This window comes from Gopherus flavomarginatus, chromosome 2, assembly GCF_025201925.1.
Source record: "Gopherus flavomarginatus isolate rGopFla2 chromosome 2, rGopFla2.mat.asm, whole genome shotgun sequence".
NCBI classification, from domain to species: Eukaryota; Metazoa; Chordata; order Testudines; family Testudinidae; genus Gopherus; species Gopherus flavomarginatus.
This window is the reverse complement of record NC_066618.1, coordinates 68,962,516-68,982,035: the sequence shown is the minus strand read 5'-3', so window position 1 is coordinate 68,982,035 and position 19,520 is coordinate 68,962,516. Positions and strand designations below refer to the sequence as shown.

At 38.9% G+C, this 19,520-nt stretch overlaps 1 protein-coding gene across 6 annotated transcripts in view; it reads left to right on the top strand.

Annotated features, from left to right (window-relative positions):
* TBC1D5 (TBC1 domain family member 5) overlaps positions 1-19,520 on the top strand; it is a 512,051-nt gene that overhangs the window by 352,048 nt on the left and 140,483 nt on the right. For all 6 annotated transcript variants that reach the window (XM_050938356.1, XM_050938354.1, XM_050938355.1 and 3 more), the window contains one exon: positions 15,869-16,011. In XM_050938356.1, the coding sequence (XP_050794313.1) occupies positions 15,869-16,011 (143 nt within the window). The remainder of the gene's footprint in view (positions 1-15,868; positions 16,012-19,520) is intronic.

Sequence of the window (19,520 nt, the reverse complement as noted above, 5' to 3'; positions counted from 1 at the left end):
TAAAATTACGTTAATCCTTTTTATGATAAAAAGATAATAAATGAACTTTCAGATAAAGCTGACTGTCTTCATTGTCCTTGATTATTCTACATGGAAATGTAGTAACTCTAGCAGAATTTAATACCCAAGGTGGCTAAAACTATATATACTGTACAAAAGAAGAATGCAGCTTCAGTGAACCCTATTGTATGTATCCCCAAAGCATTAGGTGTAAAGACATTATCTAATATAGTCTAATGCCTTTAAAATAGCCTTTATGAAACACTGACAAATAATTGTTTTCTAATATAGTTTTCTATTTTAAAATTTATGTAGCCTGTAACTGCCAAAGCAAACTTTAATCAGTGCATTCTCATTTTTGGAGAATAAAAAGCAGGAGGAAAGAGTTCATAATTGCTAATAGCTGATAACGCTAGAAGTATCGCTAATTTAGCAGTAACTTTTTTGTTTCTGTAGGTTTATTGCTACATACAGTATTTAAAATCATGCAGCCATATTATTTTTGTTAAAACAGAAAATGTGCCCATTACTTTGCAGTGTTTTTCAAAAAGCAAATGTATAGGTATCATCACTAGTTAAGACTGTAATTTTGGAATGAGTGTAAATAATAAACAGTTGAAATTCAATAGCCATTCTTGCATTTTTCTCTCTTCTGAACATGGATTTTTGTCATTGAAATACATTATTTTATAGCTACAAGAGGTGAAATCCAGAACCCATTGAATTCAATGGGAGTTTTCACACTGTAGTCAGGACAGGATTTCACCAAAGGAATATAACAAAACTTTGTACATTTCTACTTTGTTTCCCACGCTATTCTGTGCTACCCAGTTTACTTCTGTGCATCATTAAATGGACACAGTTGTCCCTGCTTTTTAAAGTTGGCTGTTGTCCAAACTCTTCCATCTCAGTTATTTTGCAGAAATATAGCAGCCTTTCTCAGTCTCTACCCTTGGGGGAAAAAAATACATTACAAAGCAGACTACTTCTCAATGAATCATACTTCTAGCAAGACAGCTGGAAACTTGATCACTTTTCCATATTTTTTGTTCCTCTGTATCATGTCCAGAACTGGGGCCACAATTTACAAAAATGAGTGCCTCGAGTTAGACTCAGAAGTCCAGAGTTAAACAACCCATTTTGAAAATCTTGGACTGGTCCTCCAAACACTTCCATTATTAACAAGCCTGCAAGGATTGAAATGTCATCAACTGATTTTATAATTCTAGGTCTAGATAACTAGCGAAGTACAGCAATTATTCTAATTAATTCTTATTCACATTTTATCTTGAGGTTCTGTTTATAATATTCTATTGAAGTGGTAATAAATTAATAATACATGTTTTAATAAATGCTCAGTGAATTGCTATATTCCAACAGCATGGCTTTTAAACCTTACCGACAGTCTTATAATCATAGTAATTACACATAACCAACAAATACAACTCATGTCTGTAACACGTTTATAACATCTATTACTTATTTCCTCTTTTTAAAAAGTATTGTTCACTTGGAATATTTAATGTTAAAGTATTTTTTATCTTTTGCTACTTAGTAGGTGAGAAAGCAGTTAAAACCAGTGAACAACATTCTCTGCACAGACCATGATCAAGTGCTCTAATTTAATTAGCACTATTCTATTCTTTATCTAAACTTTTAACCACACTCATCCCCATCAAATATGACCACTTAATATAATTATTACCGTCATAATATAAAAGTCCATATAAGTCTACAGCTCCCTCATTCCTTCCTATTAAGGCAGCTGGGAGATTTTTTCAGTGGCCCCTCCCACTTTAAACTTTATGTTCTTTGTTGTTTTTTTGTTGTGAACGTGGGAATTGAAAGTTGAAGAGGTAAGTTTTATACTTCTTTTTGAAAGTGGAGAGATTGTGGTCCCTCCCACCCCTGCCAGAACTGAATTCCATTGTATTGAGCCAGCTGATGAGAAAACTTTGTCTTATACTTTCATGAGCTTTGTCCTCCAGGCTGACAATTTTATAATTTTTGAGAAACATGGTAGCCTCTGAAGATTGTTAGCATGGAAAAGAGAGAGAGAGAGGGGTCTTACAGATATCTTGGTCCAACACAGCAAACTGAAACTGCCTGAGGTCAGATGATAATGATCCCTTCTGGCCTTAAATCTATGATTCTGTAATACTACTAAGGAAAACTTTAGAGTTAAGTCTTCCCAAAATGAAATGTTCTTTACTTGATGTAAAAAATGAGTGCCAAAGCTAGAGAGTAAAGCAACAAAAAACTGTAGTCATCTGTCTTTGAAATACAATGTGGAAATAGAGTAAAATCAAAGATCTATAAGTCAGAGAGAAGAAATCTAAAGAAAGCCAATCCATTAGATAAAGAAAAGCTTGTCCTGCAGTAACATGCATGTTATTTCTGTTATGTTTTGGGGTTTTACATTACAGAAGGCCAATGAAATAATTGCAAAATTAGACTCATAGACTCATAGACTCTAGGACTGGAAGGGACCTCGAGAGGTCATCGAGTCCAGTCCCCTGCCCTCATGGCAGGACCAAATACTGTCTAGACCATCCCTGATAGACATTTATCTAACCTACTCTTAAATATCTCCAGAGATGGAGATTCCACAACTTCCCTAGGCAATCTATTCCAGTGTTTAACTACCCTGACAGTTAGGAACTTTTTCCTAATGTCCAACCTAAATCTCCCTTGCTGCAGTTTAAGCCCATTGCTTCTTGTTCTATCATTGGAGGCTAAGGTGAACAAGTTTTCTCCCTCCTCCTGATGACACCCTTTTAGATACCTGAAAACTGCTATCATGTCCCCTCTCAGTCTTCTCTTTTCCAAACTAAACAAACCCAATTCCTTCAGCCTTCCTTCATAGGTCATGTTCTCAAGACCTTTAATCATTCTTGTTGCTCTTCTCTGGACCCTCTCCAATTTCTCCACATCTTTCTTGAAATGCGGTGCCCAGAACTGGACACAATACTCCAGTTGGGGCCTAACCAGCGCAGAGTAAAGCGGAAGAATGACTTCTCGTGTCTTGTTTACAACACACCTGTTAATGCATCCCAGAATCACATTTGCTTTTTTTGCAACAGTATCACACTGTTGACTCATATTAAGCTTGTGGTCCACTATGACCCCTAGATCTCTTTCTGCCATACTCCTTCCTAGACAGTCTCCTCCCATTCTGTATGTGTGAAACTGATTGTTCCTTCCTAAGTGGAGCACTTTGCATTTATCTTTATTGAACTTCATCCTGTTTACCTCAGACCATTTCTCCAACTTGTCCAGATCATTTTGAATTTTGACCCTGTCCTCCAAAGCAGTTGCAATCCCTCCCAGTTTGGTATCATCTGCAAACTTAATAAGCGTACTTTCTATGCCAACATCTAAATCGTTGATGAAGATATTGAACAGAACCGGTCCCAAAACAGAACCCTGCGGAACCCCACTTGTTATACCTTTCCAGCAGGATTGGGAGCCATTAACAACTACTCTCTGAGTACGGTTATCCAGCCAGTTATGCACCCACCTTATAGTAGCCCCATCTAAATTGTACTTTCCTAGCTTATCTATAAGAATATCATGCGAGACTGTATCAAATGCCTTACTGAAGTCTAGATATATCACATCCACCGCTTCTCCCTTATCCACAAGGCTCGTTATCCTATCAAAGAATGTTATCAGATTAGTTTGACATGATTTGTTCTTTACAAATCCATGCTGGCTATTCCCTATCACCTTACCACCTTCCAAGTGTTTGCAGATGATTTCTTTGATTACCTGCTCCATTATCTTCCCTGGCACAGAAGTTAAACTAACTGGTCTGTAGTTTCCTGGGTTGTTTTTATTTCCCTTTTTATAGATGGGCACTATATTTGCCCCCTTCCAGTCTTCTGGAATCTCCCCCGTCTCCCATGATTTCCCAAAGATAATAGCTAGAGGCTCAGATACCTCTTCTATTAACTCCTTCAGTATTCTAGGATGCATTTCATCAGGCCCTGGTGACTTGCAGGCATCTAACTTTTCTAAGTGAATTTTTACTTGCTCTTTGCTTATTTTCTCTTCTAAATCAACCCTCTTCCCGTAAGCATTCACTATACTAGACATTCCTTCAGACTTCTCAGTGAAGACCGAAACAAAGAAGTCATTAAGCATCTCTGCCATTTCCAAGTCTCCCGTTACTGTTACCCCCTCCTCATTGAGCAGTGGGCCTACCCTGTCCTTAGTCTTCCTCTTGCTTCGAATGTATTGATAAAAAGTCTTCTTGTTTCCCTTTATTCCCATAGCTAGTTTGAGTTCATTTTGTGCTTTTGCTTTTCTAATCTTGCCTCTGCATTCCTGTGTTATTTGCCTATATTCATCCTTCGTGATCTGCCCTAGTTTCCATTTTTTATATGACGCCTTTTTATTTTGTAGGTCACGCAAGATCTCAAGGGTAAGCCAAGGTGGTCTTTTGCCACATTTTCTATCTTTCCTAACCATTGGAATAACTTGCTTTTGGGCCCTTAATAGCGTCCCTTTGAAAAACTGCCAACTTTCCTCAGTTGTTTTTCCCCTCAGTCTTAATTCCCATGGGACCTTGCCTATCAGCTCTCTGAGCTTACCAAAATCCGCCTTCCTGAAATCCATTGTCTCTATTCTGCTGTACTCCCTTCTACCCTTACTTAGAATTGCAAATTCTATGATTTCATGATCACTTTCACCCAAGCTTCCTTCTACTTTCAAATTCTCAACAAGTTCCTCCCTATTTGTTAAAATCAAGTCTAGAACAGCTTCCCCCCTAGTAGCTTTTTCAACTTTCTGAAATAAAAAGTTGTCTGCAATGCAGTCCAGGAACTTATTGGATAGTCTGTGCCCCGCGGTGTTATTGTCCCAACATATATCTGGATAGTTGAAGTCCCCCATCACCACCAAATCTTGGGCTTTGGATGATTTTGTTAGTTGTTTGAAAAAAGCCTCATCCACCTCTTCCGCCTGATTAGGTGGCCTGTAGTAGACTCCCAGCACGACATCACCTGTGTTTTTTACCCCTTTTAGCCTAACCCAGAGACTCTCCACCCTTCCGTCTCCTATGTCCATCTCCACCTCAGTCCAAGTGTGTACATTTTTAATATATAAGGCAACACCTCCTCCCTTTTTCCCCTGTCTATCCTTCCTGAGCAAACTATACCCATCCACACCAACATTCCAGTCGTGTGTATTATCCCACCAAGTTTCAGTAATGCCAATAATGTCATAGTTGTATTTGTTTATTAGCACTTCCAGTTCTTCCTGCTTATTACCCATACTTCTTGCATTTGTATAAAGGCATCTAAGATACTGGTTTGATTTTGCCTCCCAGCTTTGCCCTGACCCTCCTTCCTCTCTGCCATTATAGCCCGTGCTCCCTCCTGCTTCCAACCCATCTCCCAGGTCTTGTTCCCCACTTTCCTGTGGGCTTTGCTCACCTGTCCCCGTCGAACCTAGTTTAAAGCCCTCCTTACCAGGTTAGCCAGTCTGTGCGCGAATAAGGCCTTTCCTCTCTTCGAAAGGTGAACGCCATCTGTTCCTAGCAGTCCTTCCTCAAGTAGCATCCCGTGGTCAAGGAAGCCAAAGCCCTCCTGGCGACACCATCTTCGCAGCCAGGCATTCACCTCCACAATGCATCTGTCTCTGCCCGGACCCCTACCTTCAACAGGAAGAATCGAAGAGAATACCACCTGCGCTCCAAACTCCTTAACCCGTACTCCCAGAGCCCTGTAGTCACTCTTGATCTGCTCAGCATCACACCTCGCAGTATCATTTGTGCCCACATGGATGAGTAGCATGGGATAGTAGTCAGAAGGCCGGATAATCCTCGACAAAGCCTCTGTAACGTCTCGGATACGGGCCCCTGGCAGGCAGCATACCTCCCGGGATGAACGGTCAGGGCGACAGATGGGTGTCTCCGTCCCCCTCAGCAGAGAGTCTCCAACCACCACTACCCTACGTTTCTTATCAGTGGTGGCAGCAGACCTCCCAGCCTTAGGGGTACGAGACTTCACCCCCTTAACTGTTGGGGGTGATTTCTTCTCTGCTGTATCTTTTACCACAACAGGAGGGTTCGCAGCAGTGGTGGAGCACTGCCCGCTGCTAGAAGTAACCAGCTGGCCGTGTCCACCCTGAGCCTCCTCCTCCACTGGTGTGTCAGGTACACCCTGAGGCATCTCCTCTTCCACTGCAGTGTCAGTAGTCCCGTCAACTGGGACAGCACCATCAGCTGTCTCCACATGGATACTGTCCAGGAATTGCTCATGGACATAGATGTTCCTCAGCCAGGCCACCTCCTCCTGTAGCTCTCCCACCTGCTGCCTGAGAGATTCCACCAGTAGGCACCTTTCACATTGGATGCCACCCCCAGCCTGGATATCAGTAAGTGGAAATTGCAAATTAGAGTGGTCTTCATAGATTTTAAGGCAGGAAGGGACCTTCTGGTCTGACTTCCTGCATAACACAGGCTGTAGAATCTTACCAAAGTGATTTCTGCCTCAGACCCATACCTTCTGTTGGAACCATAGCGCATATTTCAGAAAAACATCCACTCTTGATTTAAAGACTTAAAGTGATGGTGAATCCATGACATCCCAAAGTAAGTTATTTCAATGGTTAATTACGTTCATTATTCAAATTGTACACTTTATTTCTAATCCCAGTTTGTCTAGCTTCAATGTTTTGTGCTCCTTCTCATTCTGTACAAGTAAACATCCCCCTTCCTCTATCTCTGAAATTAGTTAGGGGTTGAGGGGGGAGCTCGAAGGGCAAAAACCCCTTTTCTTCCAGCCACACTGGACAAGGACCCGCAGCATACAATTGCAGTTAGAACAGTATTTAAGCATCTGCACAAGAAAATAACTTAATCTTGCTATGGAAGTTAAGGAACACCATGCCTTTATATATCTAGATAAGAGTTCTTATAGCAAGAAGTCAGCATGGCCCCCAAAAAAATATAATTGGAACCAGAAAATCCAGACAAATCATAGAAGCTACCTAGCACTGGAGTTGAATAGTGGAAATGGTTCATGAGTTTCAGGCAGCTGCATGCTAGTTGTATATAAAGAGACAAGCCCAGGCAGCACACCACCTGTCCAGCTAGCTGTGCACATAAGACATTCATATGGAAATGTCAGCAGTGTGCCATAGATCCATACAACAATACAGTTGTATTTAGATAGTGATCTCCCCCCAAAGCACTCATTGCACCGTCCAACAGAACAATTAAAAGGATGGTTTTTTATTTAGTTTTTTAAGTATGAAAACGAATAAGAGGGAGATTTAAGAGAAGGAAACCCCTCATCCCCATGAGCTTTGCATTGTGTTCTTATCTCTGATTTTTAGGAGAAGCTGAATAATTCTTCAGATCCCAGAAAACGTGCATCTTATCTTTTTCAGTTTTGTAGGAAACAGGATTTGCTATAGCAATGAGTGCTATAGAAATATCTAAGATTCATAGATTTTTAAGTACAGATGGAACCATTACAGTCATCTTGTCTGTCCTCATACACAGCATAGACCATAGAATTTCACCCAATAATTCTGGCAATAAGCCTGTAATTTATTGCTGAGGTATCTTTAGAGAGACAGACATTTCCATTCCTTCAATCACAACAACTTAAAGTATCAGATGGATTTTTTGATTGTGACTATCTCCTGATATGTCATTTATGTAAGGATACTTGCTATGGAAGTTGGTCTATGTACTGTTCTCAACATTAAGAACTAGCACTTTATCAAGCAGAGTTTCCTGACATGCTGCTTACAGCAAATTCTGTGGCCTGTTATGAATTTCTTTTTCTTCCTCTCTCCATCTTAGAGAAATATTGGTATATAATAAGGCCTTATTTTTGAAATGTTCTCTTTTTTTTATTAACTGTTGCATGCAGCCCCTTCAACTCTCTTATCTATGGTTACGAGGAGTGTTTCATGCAGTGTTATGATTCAGTTCAGTAACACCTCTTGTGTGAAAGGACCCATTAAGATTCCTGGTCAAAAAAGATTGAATGGGATTATGCTCCAGGCGTCCTTCCTTTGCTCTTTTTTTGTGTTGGTTGGAGATTGTTCCATCTCTTTGGGACAGTCTATGTGAAATCCCCAAACTGTGCGCAACTGCAGGGGGCCTTAATAAACACAAGGTTTATTAAGAGACAGACAACTAGAGAAACAGACTGTGTAACATACATAATCTGAAATGCTGCAAAAGATCTAGATGGGTGCCCTTAGTGATGTTACAAGAAAGTAAACAATGTCTTGCATTTCTAAAAATGTCATCTATTCTGAATGAGCTTCTCTTTTTCTCTCCTCTGACAGTTTTTAACAATCAGCAAGTCAGAGGATATGTCTACGCTATGGGATTATTCCGATTTTACATAAACCGGTTTTGTAAAACAGATTGTATAAAGTCAAGTGCACGCGGCCACACTAAGCACATTAATTCGGCGGTGTGTGTCCATGTACCGAGGCTAGCATCGATTTCCGGAGCATTGCACTGTGGGTAGCTATCCCGTAGCTATCCCATAGTTCCCGCAGTCTCCCCTGCCCGTTGGAATTCTGGGTTGAGATCCCAATGCAAAAACAGTGTTGCGGGTGATTCTGGGTAAATGTCATCACTCAGTCCTTCCTCTGTGAAAGCAACGGCAGACAATCATTTCGCACTCTTTTTCCCTGGATTATCCTGGCAGACGCCATAGCATGGCAACCATAGAGCCTGTTTTGCCTTGTCACTGTCACCATATGTGTACTGGAAGCTGCTGACAGACGCGGTACTGCAGTGCCACACAGCAGAATTTATTTGCCTTTGCAAGGTAGCAGAGACGGTTACCATCCCTATTGCACCGTCTGCCATTGTAAATTGGCGATGAGATGATGGTTATCAGTCATTTTGTATCATCTGCTGCTGTCATGGGTGCTCCCGGCTGGCCTCACTGAGGTCGGCCGGGGGTGCATGGACAAAAATGGGAATGACCCCCGGGTCATTCCCTTCTTTATGTTTTGTCTAAAAATAGTCAGTCCTGCCTAGAATATGGGGCAAGTCTACTAGAGAACCAGAGAGCACAGCCGCTCCGTGTCAGAGCCCCAGATATCCTGCAGAAATGATGAGCTGCATGCCATTCTATGGGGTGCCCCTGCAACAACCCCACCCATTGCTTCCCTCCTCCCTCAACCCTCCTGTGCTACCATGGCAATATCCTCCCATTTGTGTGATGAAGTAATAAAGAATGCAGGAATAAGAAACACTGACATTTTAGTGAGATGAAATTAGGGGGAGGAAGCCTCCAGCTGCTATGATAGTCCAGGCAGTACAGAATCTTTTCTTTATACATGAAAGCAGGAGGGCTGATGGAGCTCAGCCTCCAGTTGCTATGATGAGGATGGTTACCAGCCATTTTGTAGCATCTGCTGGGAATGACCCGGATTCATTCCCATTTTTACCCAGGCACCCCCGGCCGACCTTACCGAGGCCGGCCAGGAGCACTCGCAGGCTGCTGATGAAGACAGATATCAGTCATATTGCACCATCTGCCACTGGGAAGGGGATGCTGGTGTTCAGTGCTGCAGCACCCCGTATACCAGCAGCATGCAGTAGACATAGGGTGACATTGAAAAAAGACGAGAAGCTTTTTTTTTCCCTTTTCTCTCCGGGGTGGGGGGAAGGGTGTAAATTGACGACGTATACCCTGAAACACCCAGAAAATGTTTTTGACCCTTCTGGCATTGGCGGAGCTCAGCCAAGAATGCAAATGCTTTTCAGAGACTGCGGGGACTGTGGGATAGCTGGAGTCCTCAGTACCCTCTCCCTCCCTCCGTGAGCGTCCATTTGATTCTTTGGCTTTCTGTTACGCTTGTCACACAGCACTGCTGTGAACTCTGTATCATAGCCTGGAGATTTTTTCAAATGCTTTGTCATTTCGTCTTCTGTAACGGAGCTCTGATAAAACAGATTTATCTCCCCATACAGCGATCAGATCCAGTGTCTCCCATACGGTCCATGCTGGAGCTCTTTTTGGATTTGGGACTGCATCACCACCCGTGCTGATCAGAGCTCCACACTGACCAAACAGGAAATGATATTCAAAAGTTCGCAGGGCTTTTCCTGTGTACCTGGTCTGTGCATCCGAGTTCAGATTGCTTTCCAGAGCGGTCACAATGGTGCACTGTGGGATACCGCCTGGAGGCCAATACCATTGATTTGCGGCCACACTAACCCTAATCCGACATGGCAATACCGATTTCAGCGCTACTCCCCTCGTCGGGGAGGAGTACAGAAATCGGTTTAAAGAACCCTTTATATTGATATAAAGGGCTTCGCTGTGTTGACGAGTGCAGGGTTAAATCGGTTTAACGCTGCTAAATTCGGTTTAAATGCTTAGTGTAGACCAGGCCAGAGACAGCTTCTTGTATTAAATGTCTCAACATATTCCCTGGTCTGTATTTCCTGGGATGCTTCAGTTAAACTTTTCAGGTTACTTTGCTCTTCCGCCTGCATTCTCATTCAGAAAGCTATTCACATACATGTAGCTAGTGAGTAAATGAACTGCATTTGAAATATCTCTCCTGCATCGCAAATCCATCCAAAATTGTGCTCGCTACTTGGGAGAAACTGTTTCAGTTTTGATTTTCCTTTACAGCGTAAAGTTCTTTTGAAGTTGTATATGCACAATAGTTATTACTCACTCTTGTTTCCATACGATACCATACCTGAAAGGCTGTCTGCTGTTCATTCTAGCCTATTTGATCATGCTTTTACACATTCAATTGTTCTAGCTAAAGGCGTAAACCTGAATGTAATTCGTTGTTTGTACTAGATCTGAGTTCAAAGAGAGGGCTTTCCACTTGTGTATAATTTTCTCAATATCAATTCACCTGCAATATTAATTCTGGTGTTTCCTAATTTCTGAGTGTTTGATTTTGCAATCTTAACATTCTTTTAGGGTAGGGTTTTGGAGTGTAATTTCCTAAGTTTTTTTTAAAAAGTTAAATTGAAAATCCAGATTATGTCATGTGGTACTATGCTGACACCCTCCACCCCCATCAGTCTCAGTGGATTTGGGATCTTCAGCTCCATGGCACAGTTCTCTACCCCTTGAGCTAAACAGAGTGATTGATAGCAACAGCAGGCTCTTATCTTCTATGTGAACCTACCACTACAAAGGAATGACATGCACACTTTGCCAGTGCCTTTTGCTGCTGTTTGTTAGTCAGCAATGGTATGTACTGACTCAGGAAATCCTGAGTTCTGTTGCAGATTCTGTAGGGGGATTACAGACCCTTCTGCTGCTGTCCTCCCACCCATCCTTCTCCTTGGCTCCTGCCCTTTTCCCCACCTCACCACTGCTCTTAATCTCCCCCATCTATGGCTCATCTATTGCTTTTGTCTCCCCTTCCTTACTGGTTCCGGCTCATTGCTCCTCCTTCCCCAGACGCCCCATACCTGTTCCTCTCCCCCTCTGCATTTGAGTCAGGCATCTTCCTCCTCCTGATTACTGTCTGGAGCCCAGCAAGGGGAGCATTGAGAGCACAAGTGTCTTAGTTCCTATGCCTGACACATTAACAGCCCTGGACAATTGTGAGGGGCAGTTGCTTTGTGGGGATGGTGCTTGTGCAGTCCAGCAGGCATGTAGGAATTATGAGGGGATGGACCATGTTCATTCCCAATGGAATCTTCAGAGAAATTTAGCTGTCAAATTAATACATCTCTATTGAGCATGTGTAAACTAAGATTTTTTTCAGAGCATTATAAATTGCCAGGTTTGAGCACATATTCATGGAGATGGTGAACAGCAAATCCCAAACATCAGTGTGACCCATTTGCCAAATTTCATGTCTCTTCTCTGACATATGGAGGCACTACAGCTTGTAAAACAAACAAACAAATGTTAACACGGGCAGAACATTTTTCCTACATTTGTTCTTGCAAACAGATAAACCACTTTATCAAAAACTAGAAAAAAAGAAAAATCAGCCTGAGGCAGACACCCAATATGGAAAATTGCAGTCTGAGAATAAATTTGGAAAAGTTATAACTGGAAAACAGGATCTTATACTGAAAAGTATTGGGCAATGTTAATCATAGATGTTGCTCTGTGCACAGCATGTAATATATTGAAAGATTGGCTTTACTCTTTATTATAAACACAAACCTTTACTAGCTCTGTTGCATGTGTAATGCAATATTAAGTCTTGTCAATTCCCTATGAGATTATTTAGCAGCATGATCACTGCTTCAAACCTCCCTTCCAAAGAAGTCATAATTGTCTGAAATACATCTAGTCTTACTAGTGCAGGCTAATGTAAGGGATCTCTTTTATATTTGTCTCATTGAGGAGGAGTCAGTCAGCTTGTACATAGCCTGTAGCGATGGGGCCTACATTTCACTCAGAAGTCAGAGTCTTGGTTTAAGAAAATCACCTTTAGCTCTTAGTTTGTGGATTCAGTGTTCTTAGAACTTTCTGTGACTATTTCTGGATTCATGATTTAGCCCCATCCAACTAATTTCAAAATGCCTGAAGAGTAGTCTCTGTGTTTGTGGTCCATGTTTCAAGTTAGGCTACACCCTTCCTACAAACATGGCTTCCCATCTATGTGTGTTCATCTGTCTTTGCTCCAGTGTCTTCTTTTGTGCTGCACTAGCTCTCCATCATAACTACTCCCATTCTGTTACGTTACTTCTACTTTCCTATCCCAAGTCTTAAGGCTTATATAGTTCAGGTCAGTAATTTTTAAAGATTTCATTGCTCTTAATGAAGAAGGAAGACACATATACAGATAAAACCTAAATGCCAAATCAATAGCTAAAATAAAGTATATGGCTTCTAAATGATACTGCTTATAGAATTGTCCAGTTAATCTTAATCAAAATGGTGGCGATCTTTATTTAAATCTGGTAAAGACTGGGTCATTCCCATAATTAATAGATATACCAGAGAATTGATGTCCTTTGGTTTGTTCTATTCTGTATGGCCATTAATGAATCATCTCTTGCAAGTAATTACTGATCTCTTGAGAGTTGTGGTTTAATTATATGGGAATCATAAGTAGAAGCTAGGGTTAGGTATTCCAGAGGTAAATAGTAGTACTCTTGGATGGTTTATTGGTGCTTTAAAAATTCTGGACTTTTTGTTTTTGTAGAACTTAATTGTTAAGTAGGTCTGGTAAAATATGAATTATTGTATTATTGCAGGGGATAAAAGGTACACCGTTGTGACAATGTAACAGATATAAAGCAAGATTAACAAGACAGACTAATAATTAAACCATAGCCAACCAGCAAAGAGGAAAAGCTGTTATCTTGTCCAATGCTATCATTAAGTGCAACTTAAATTCTCTGTAAATATTTGTAAGATCCATAGAAGCATGTAAATTTTGAAGAAAACACTCCAGTGTAAAACTTGATTCATTAAACTAAGTGTCCCTTTTTATAAACGTAAAAGCTCATGGAAATGAGCCTGGCATATGGCAACATATGGCAACATGGTTCATAGGTGATAGGATCCTTGGGTTATGGATGCTATGAGCGAAATGTTACAGAAGAAGAGAAGTCACTATGCATGCATTTACAGTGGTGTGAATTGTTTGCTCCCATTAGGACAAAGGGATTCAAATAATGGTAGTATCTCGGTTGCTAAAGAAGTCCAGTTGTTCTTCTGCACTCTATAACTCTGAAACATGATATCTCTGGAGACTGAGATTTAACTTTCCCAGGAGAAAATATAAAAACAGAATAAAAGGAATAATTTCTGCTTGAGCAGAATAAACCTGCATCCACAAACGATTAACACTGCATAATGAAGTAGTAAAGAAGCAAAAGAGATTTCTAATAAAAGTCTAATAACAAATCCCATTACACCATAGTGTATATTTTCCCTTGAAGTGTATTAGAGTTTTATCAAACCTCCCGAATTAGATTTCAGTAGGTTGTGAGCAAAGTCTGCTCAAATGCTTCAAGCGTAGCTGAGCTTTCACTCCTAACAGCTTGTGCAACATGAAAGTTGTGGGTTTAAGGGTGGGAGGGTTTGTTACTGCAAGTAATAGGCTTCATGCAGAGTTGGGGTAATGTTTGTGTCACCGTCGGATAATAGTTTCCTGTAGACTAGGCACTGTAGGGTAATGTGCCACTATATGGTAAAACACCTTATACAGAACATTAAATGTGCTAGATTAGCCTTGCTTTGAGTTAAAACAGTGGCTCTGTTTTGTTGCAACACCCAGCCCTAAAGATAGGATTTACAGAAAGTAGTAGAAATAGGGGAGGCAGCGCACATTTGATTTTAGTGGAGAGAAGAACATTGAACATTATAAAGTAAACCGTTATATTAATTTTTATATTAACAAATAACAGATTGACAGAAGAGCACAGATGTAAGATAATTTTATATGCAAAGTTTAAATAATTTTGTTTTAAAACTGTAATGTTCCTTATGGGGGGGGAAAAATCTGCTTAGAGTTCTGCAAATTCTGTCTTCAACAAAGGTTTATTACTGTACAGTGGGTTAGCACTCATACATATACAGTTCCACTAAAGGAAAAAAAAATTGGAATGAAAGTTTTGAGAAGTGAATGGAATCTGATTCATAATATGAGCTTCTTTTACTGGGCACAGATTCATGCAACAATTAAGTTTTCCTAAATTTGTAATTGATTGATCGTTGGCTCACATTTGTGTAGAAATGAACTTCTGGTACAGGGCCCCCCCAAAAAATTTGTTACTTTACAATTCCAGTGAGATAAGGTACAAAGGTTGTCAAATGGCAACTCTTGGAAGTAAGTTTAGGCTAGTTGTGAATTCTAGCTGCCTTTTAGTTCTATTTTTCTTACATAAGCTGCCAGCTTTAAAAAGTGGCTTAATTTGCTTAGAGGTAAATTATAATAAATCTCTCTTTTCACTTTCCATTGACTAAAAGATTTTATGGTAAATAAAGTGTTTATACCAGTTAAGAATATAATTATTTCCTTATAAGCCCAGTATGAAACCACTTTAAATGTAATACTACTATTACGTACCATTTGTGTAACATTTTATATTTTTCAAACAGCTGTAAAATGTTAATCCTTGCTACAGACCTGTGACATAGCAATAATAATGCTAGCAACCTATTTTATGATGTGAAAACTAAGATATACAGAGGCTGACTTGCCTGAAACCACAGAGTGATGAGTTCTTAGTTAACACTGCAATGCTCACTCTGCGCTGTCAGTGTTGACCAAATACTGCATGTAATCTAGATAGATCTCCACATTTTGGTAAATATGAAAACACATGTATATACAGCATGAAATGGGATTCTCTTGTAGAAATGTCTCTAAATTTTATTAAAATTGAAGTATACATACATAATCAAAGTGGTGTATATAACATATTTTTTACATACCTGCAAACAGTGTAGTTTCATAAAGGGAAGAGGTCCCTTTCTGGTAACTCCAATCCAATCCATAATGATTCCTGCTTCATATATCTGGACTTTTTGGAGGTTTAAATGAACCACTGGCTTCATCCTGCTGCTTAGCTCTTCCAGACCTACTTTAATGATATTTTCTCACCCTCTTTTTAAATCAATATTAATTTAAATGTACTAGATAATAATATGCAGACTGCTATACAATTTCTCCACTGTGTCCCGCATGCAAAATAACATTTTAGTCAATTGAAACTTTTGAAGTCCTTAATGTATTTCCTCCTATAACTGTGTTAGGATATAGAACAGCACTTCCCAAAATAAAATTCTTAATAAAAAGATTGTCAAATAACTTAATGCTTTTTAAAATTCCATACATTGTTTCAGATCATGTCTGATTTTATGATAAATATGTTGACTTAGTAATATTTGTAATTATTTCTACTGAATATATATCAACATATTTTTTCTAGGCGATGGGTAAGGCTCCTATTTGGACGAGAATTCCCACTCCAGGACCTTCTTGTTGTCTGGGATGCTTTATTTGCTGACAGCATCACCCTGGATTTAGTTGACTACATTTTTGTAGCCATGTTGTTGTATATTAGAGATGCCTGTAAGTATCAATTATCTTATGATCTTTTTTTTTTAAAGTGCAATCCAAGTTTTTTAAAAGAAAAAGGGTGGAGAGCATCAGAAATTTCTGAATTTCATTTTGAAAGTGTTTTGTGTAATTGAAAATTACTTAAAATGCTAACTACAGTAGGAATCCCTTGTTACCAAATGTGGTCTGATATATTCATGAAAGACATTGAATGTTGGCGTTAAAACCAAGATTTGTTTTCCGAATATTGTTCTTTTTTATACAGGGTTGTGAGTTGCATATATAAAGCAGAGTTATACAGATATGTGCAGAGCTCCATCTTCTGACAAAGCTGACATACAGAAAATGTCTCCCTTTGTGGAAATATCTTTATGCTGTTCTCATTCATATGAGGAATAGAGAATGTTAAAGGCAATGATCATTTAATCATAATTTTCTAACATATATATTTAAGGAAATTTACATATGGAGATAAAATCACATATATGTTATGTTTATTCTATGGGGATATATTATTTAAATAACAAATCACTTAAAATTATTTTAACATGCACTTCTGAGATTTGCTCAATGGTGAAATCTTTATTGTGCTAATGATGTGCAGTAGATACATCTGAATGTTAGGCTGGGACAAGTAAGGACATCAAAAGTTAAAGTTAACACTCTATCCTTAACTTCTATCTTTGTGAATGGGGGGAAAAGACACTAAATGATTAATTAAGGAGCTCTTATTTATAAACGAGAACATATTTCTAGTCATTACAAATGTAAGATACTGTTTTTTTAAAAAGGACAATACGAATCACATCTTTCCACAATGAGATGTATTTATGTCGTAAAATATGTATCACTTTTTATTATAGAGACAAAGTGGGTGAGGTAATATCTTCTATTGGACTAACTTACTACTTCTGGTGAGAGAAAAAGATACTTTCAAGCTCTGTGTTGATCAACAGCATCTCTCTCTTACCAACAGAAGTTGGTTTAGTGTAAGATATTACCTCACCCGTCTTGTGCCTCTCAGATTTAGGGACGGACACAGCTACAATAACACTATACAAATTTTATAGCGCACTTGTGAAAATTTTACACATGCCCATTGCCATTAGTTTATAACAATACTTTAGGTCCAACAAGATCTAGGGGACTCAGTTCCAAACACATCTGTGCCTGCTATTTTAGGGTCCAATCCTACAGATTCTGAAGCATGTGCTTTATACATGCCCTAGTTCCACTGACTGTTGTGGGACTACTTATGTACATAAAGTTAATCGTGTATAAGCACTAGCAGAATAGGGACCTTAGATTCCTCTGATGATGCTGCCACTGAACTCATTGTAGCAGTTTTAAAATGCCTGTTTCTGTTTGAGAATGACCTTATTCAAAGCCATGATGGTCTTTAAAAGTAAATCTGACTGTTGTTCAGATGCATTAAGCAGAAGTAGTCTTGAAAATTTTGTTGGAAAAATGTAGCGTAAAACGTATAGTAACAGATTTTTTAAAAAATCAATATTTTATTTATTATGTTACCCTCTAAAAAAGGATGGTGTGGGAAAATGCACACATGAGCATTCCCTAAACTTTTGGTTTCTTGCAAACTTAGACACAAGCACTGGTATGAAGTAGCTATGAACTGAAATAGTGTTCTGAGAATCAATATGGGATCAGCATATCAAGCTTCTCTTTTACTTTTCAATTCCCATAACTAGTACAGCCACTATAAGTAGCTTTTACAAATGGGAGCTAGTTTGCCAAAGCCACATTTACTGTATTTGCAATTCATGGCAGAGCACCTTCGCTGTTTAAGGAAACATAAATATAAAAATAAATAACTTAAACTCATGTAGACATTTTTAAGCTTATGAGGGTGGTACAGCAATGTAGCCAGACATAAGTACAGAATATACTGTCAAACCCAGACTCAAAATAGTTATGGAGGCTTTTCACATTTCTTGACTTTAGAGAGAAAGAGTGTCTGTGGATCAATATTCAGTATGCTTTTACAGTTTTCAGCAATTTTTTTTATCATTGCTAGTAACTGAGCTTTGAGGAGAAAGCAAAACATTTTAAGAGTCTTGTGATACTAAGTTCTGTTCTGAAATTTTTTAAAGCAAATATTGTGGAAAAACTTCCATTTGTAGTATTAATTTGTTAGGGTTTTGTTTTGCTTTAATTAAAAATACTCAATAGTAATTACTCATCCTTTAAATGAATGGACTGGAAAGTTTGAAATTTAAAACTCTATAAATTTTAAACAATGAGAGTTAATATTAGATGTTCTAAAACAAACTGAATGATTGCAAAGCCAACCACAACCTATGATAAAGCTGTAATAATGACAAGATTTTCATGTATAAAGTTGCTCTTAAATACTGTGCATGTTAGATTTTTTTAAATATTCCTTGTTTGTTTTTTGTTCTTGCTGCCATACATACAGTATTCTGTTTTCTTGTTCTCAAGAACATGGCTTCCAAAAACTCTATTTCTGCTATAATTTTATCCTGTATTTTAAAAATAGACTAGATATGAAGCAAAAAATTTAAATTGTTACATATATTACCTATGAAAAATGTGGTTGTAATGACATGATCATTCAGAAGATTACGGATATTTAAGCATGTTCATGAAGTTCCAATTCTAAAACCTGCCCTGCACAGATGCACCTCTGTAAACATGCAAAGCCCCATCAGTCCATGAGAGTCTGCACAGGCTGACAGAGCCCACAGTTAATGTCCAATTTCAAGATCAAGGCCTAATGCATTTTTGTGGTCATAAATTATCTGCCATTTCATGGAAAGATTCATGCACAACATCAAAGGTATGTTCCTATCTGTTAAATCTTGGATCTGAAGTATGCACATACCCTTTTCTTATGTCAGGGCAGGGGAGGCAACCTAATGCTCGTGAGCTGATTTTCAGTGGCACTCACACTGTGCCTGCGTCCTGGTCACCGATCTGGGGGGCTCTGCATAGTAATTTAATTTTAAGGTTTTTAAAATGTTTAAGCAGCTTCATTTATTTACTTTCCTACAACAATAGTTGAGTTATATATTATAGACTTAGAGAGAGAGACCTTCTAAAAATGTTGGCACACCATTTCTGAAAGTTGATGTCCCCTGTGTTAGAGCATGGAAATATATCATCTCTATGAGCAATAGCTGATGAGTTCAGAAAGGAGGTTTGAGGACATTTATTTCATGGGTTTTGTTTCACTGCATAAATGTGCAACTGTAGTACCACTGCATATTTTTGTATTTCAGAAAAAAATAAATCAGAAAATACAGCAGTGAAATGTCTTTTCTTTCAAGGAAAAAAAACAGATAGACTGCTAATGTTTTGCTTATTTGTCTGATGTGAGGCCATTGTCAGTACATCAGCATTTGATACTAGCTGAATTGGCAAAATGACTGCTTTTCCATTTGTACGATTTGTTTCAGCTTTAAAACCAGATATGTCCATTATTATTGCATGCCTAAAAGTGTGCTGGATACTTTGCAGAAGTAAACGAGCCACAGTCCCGG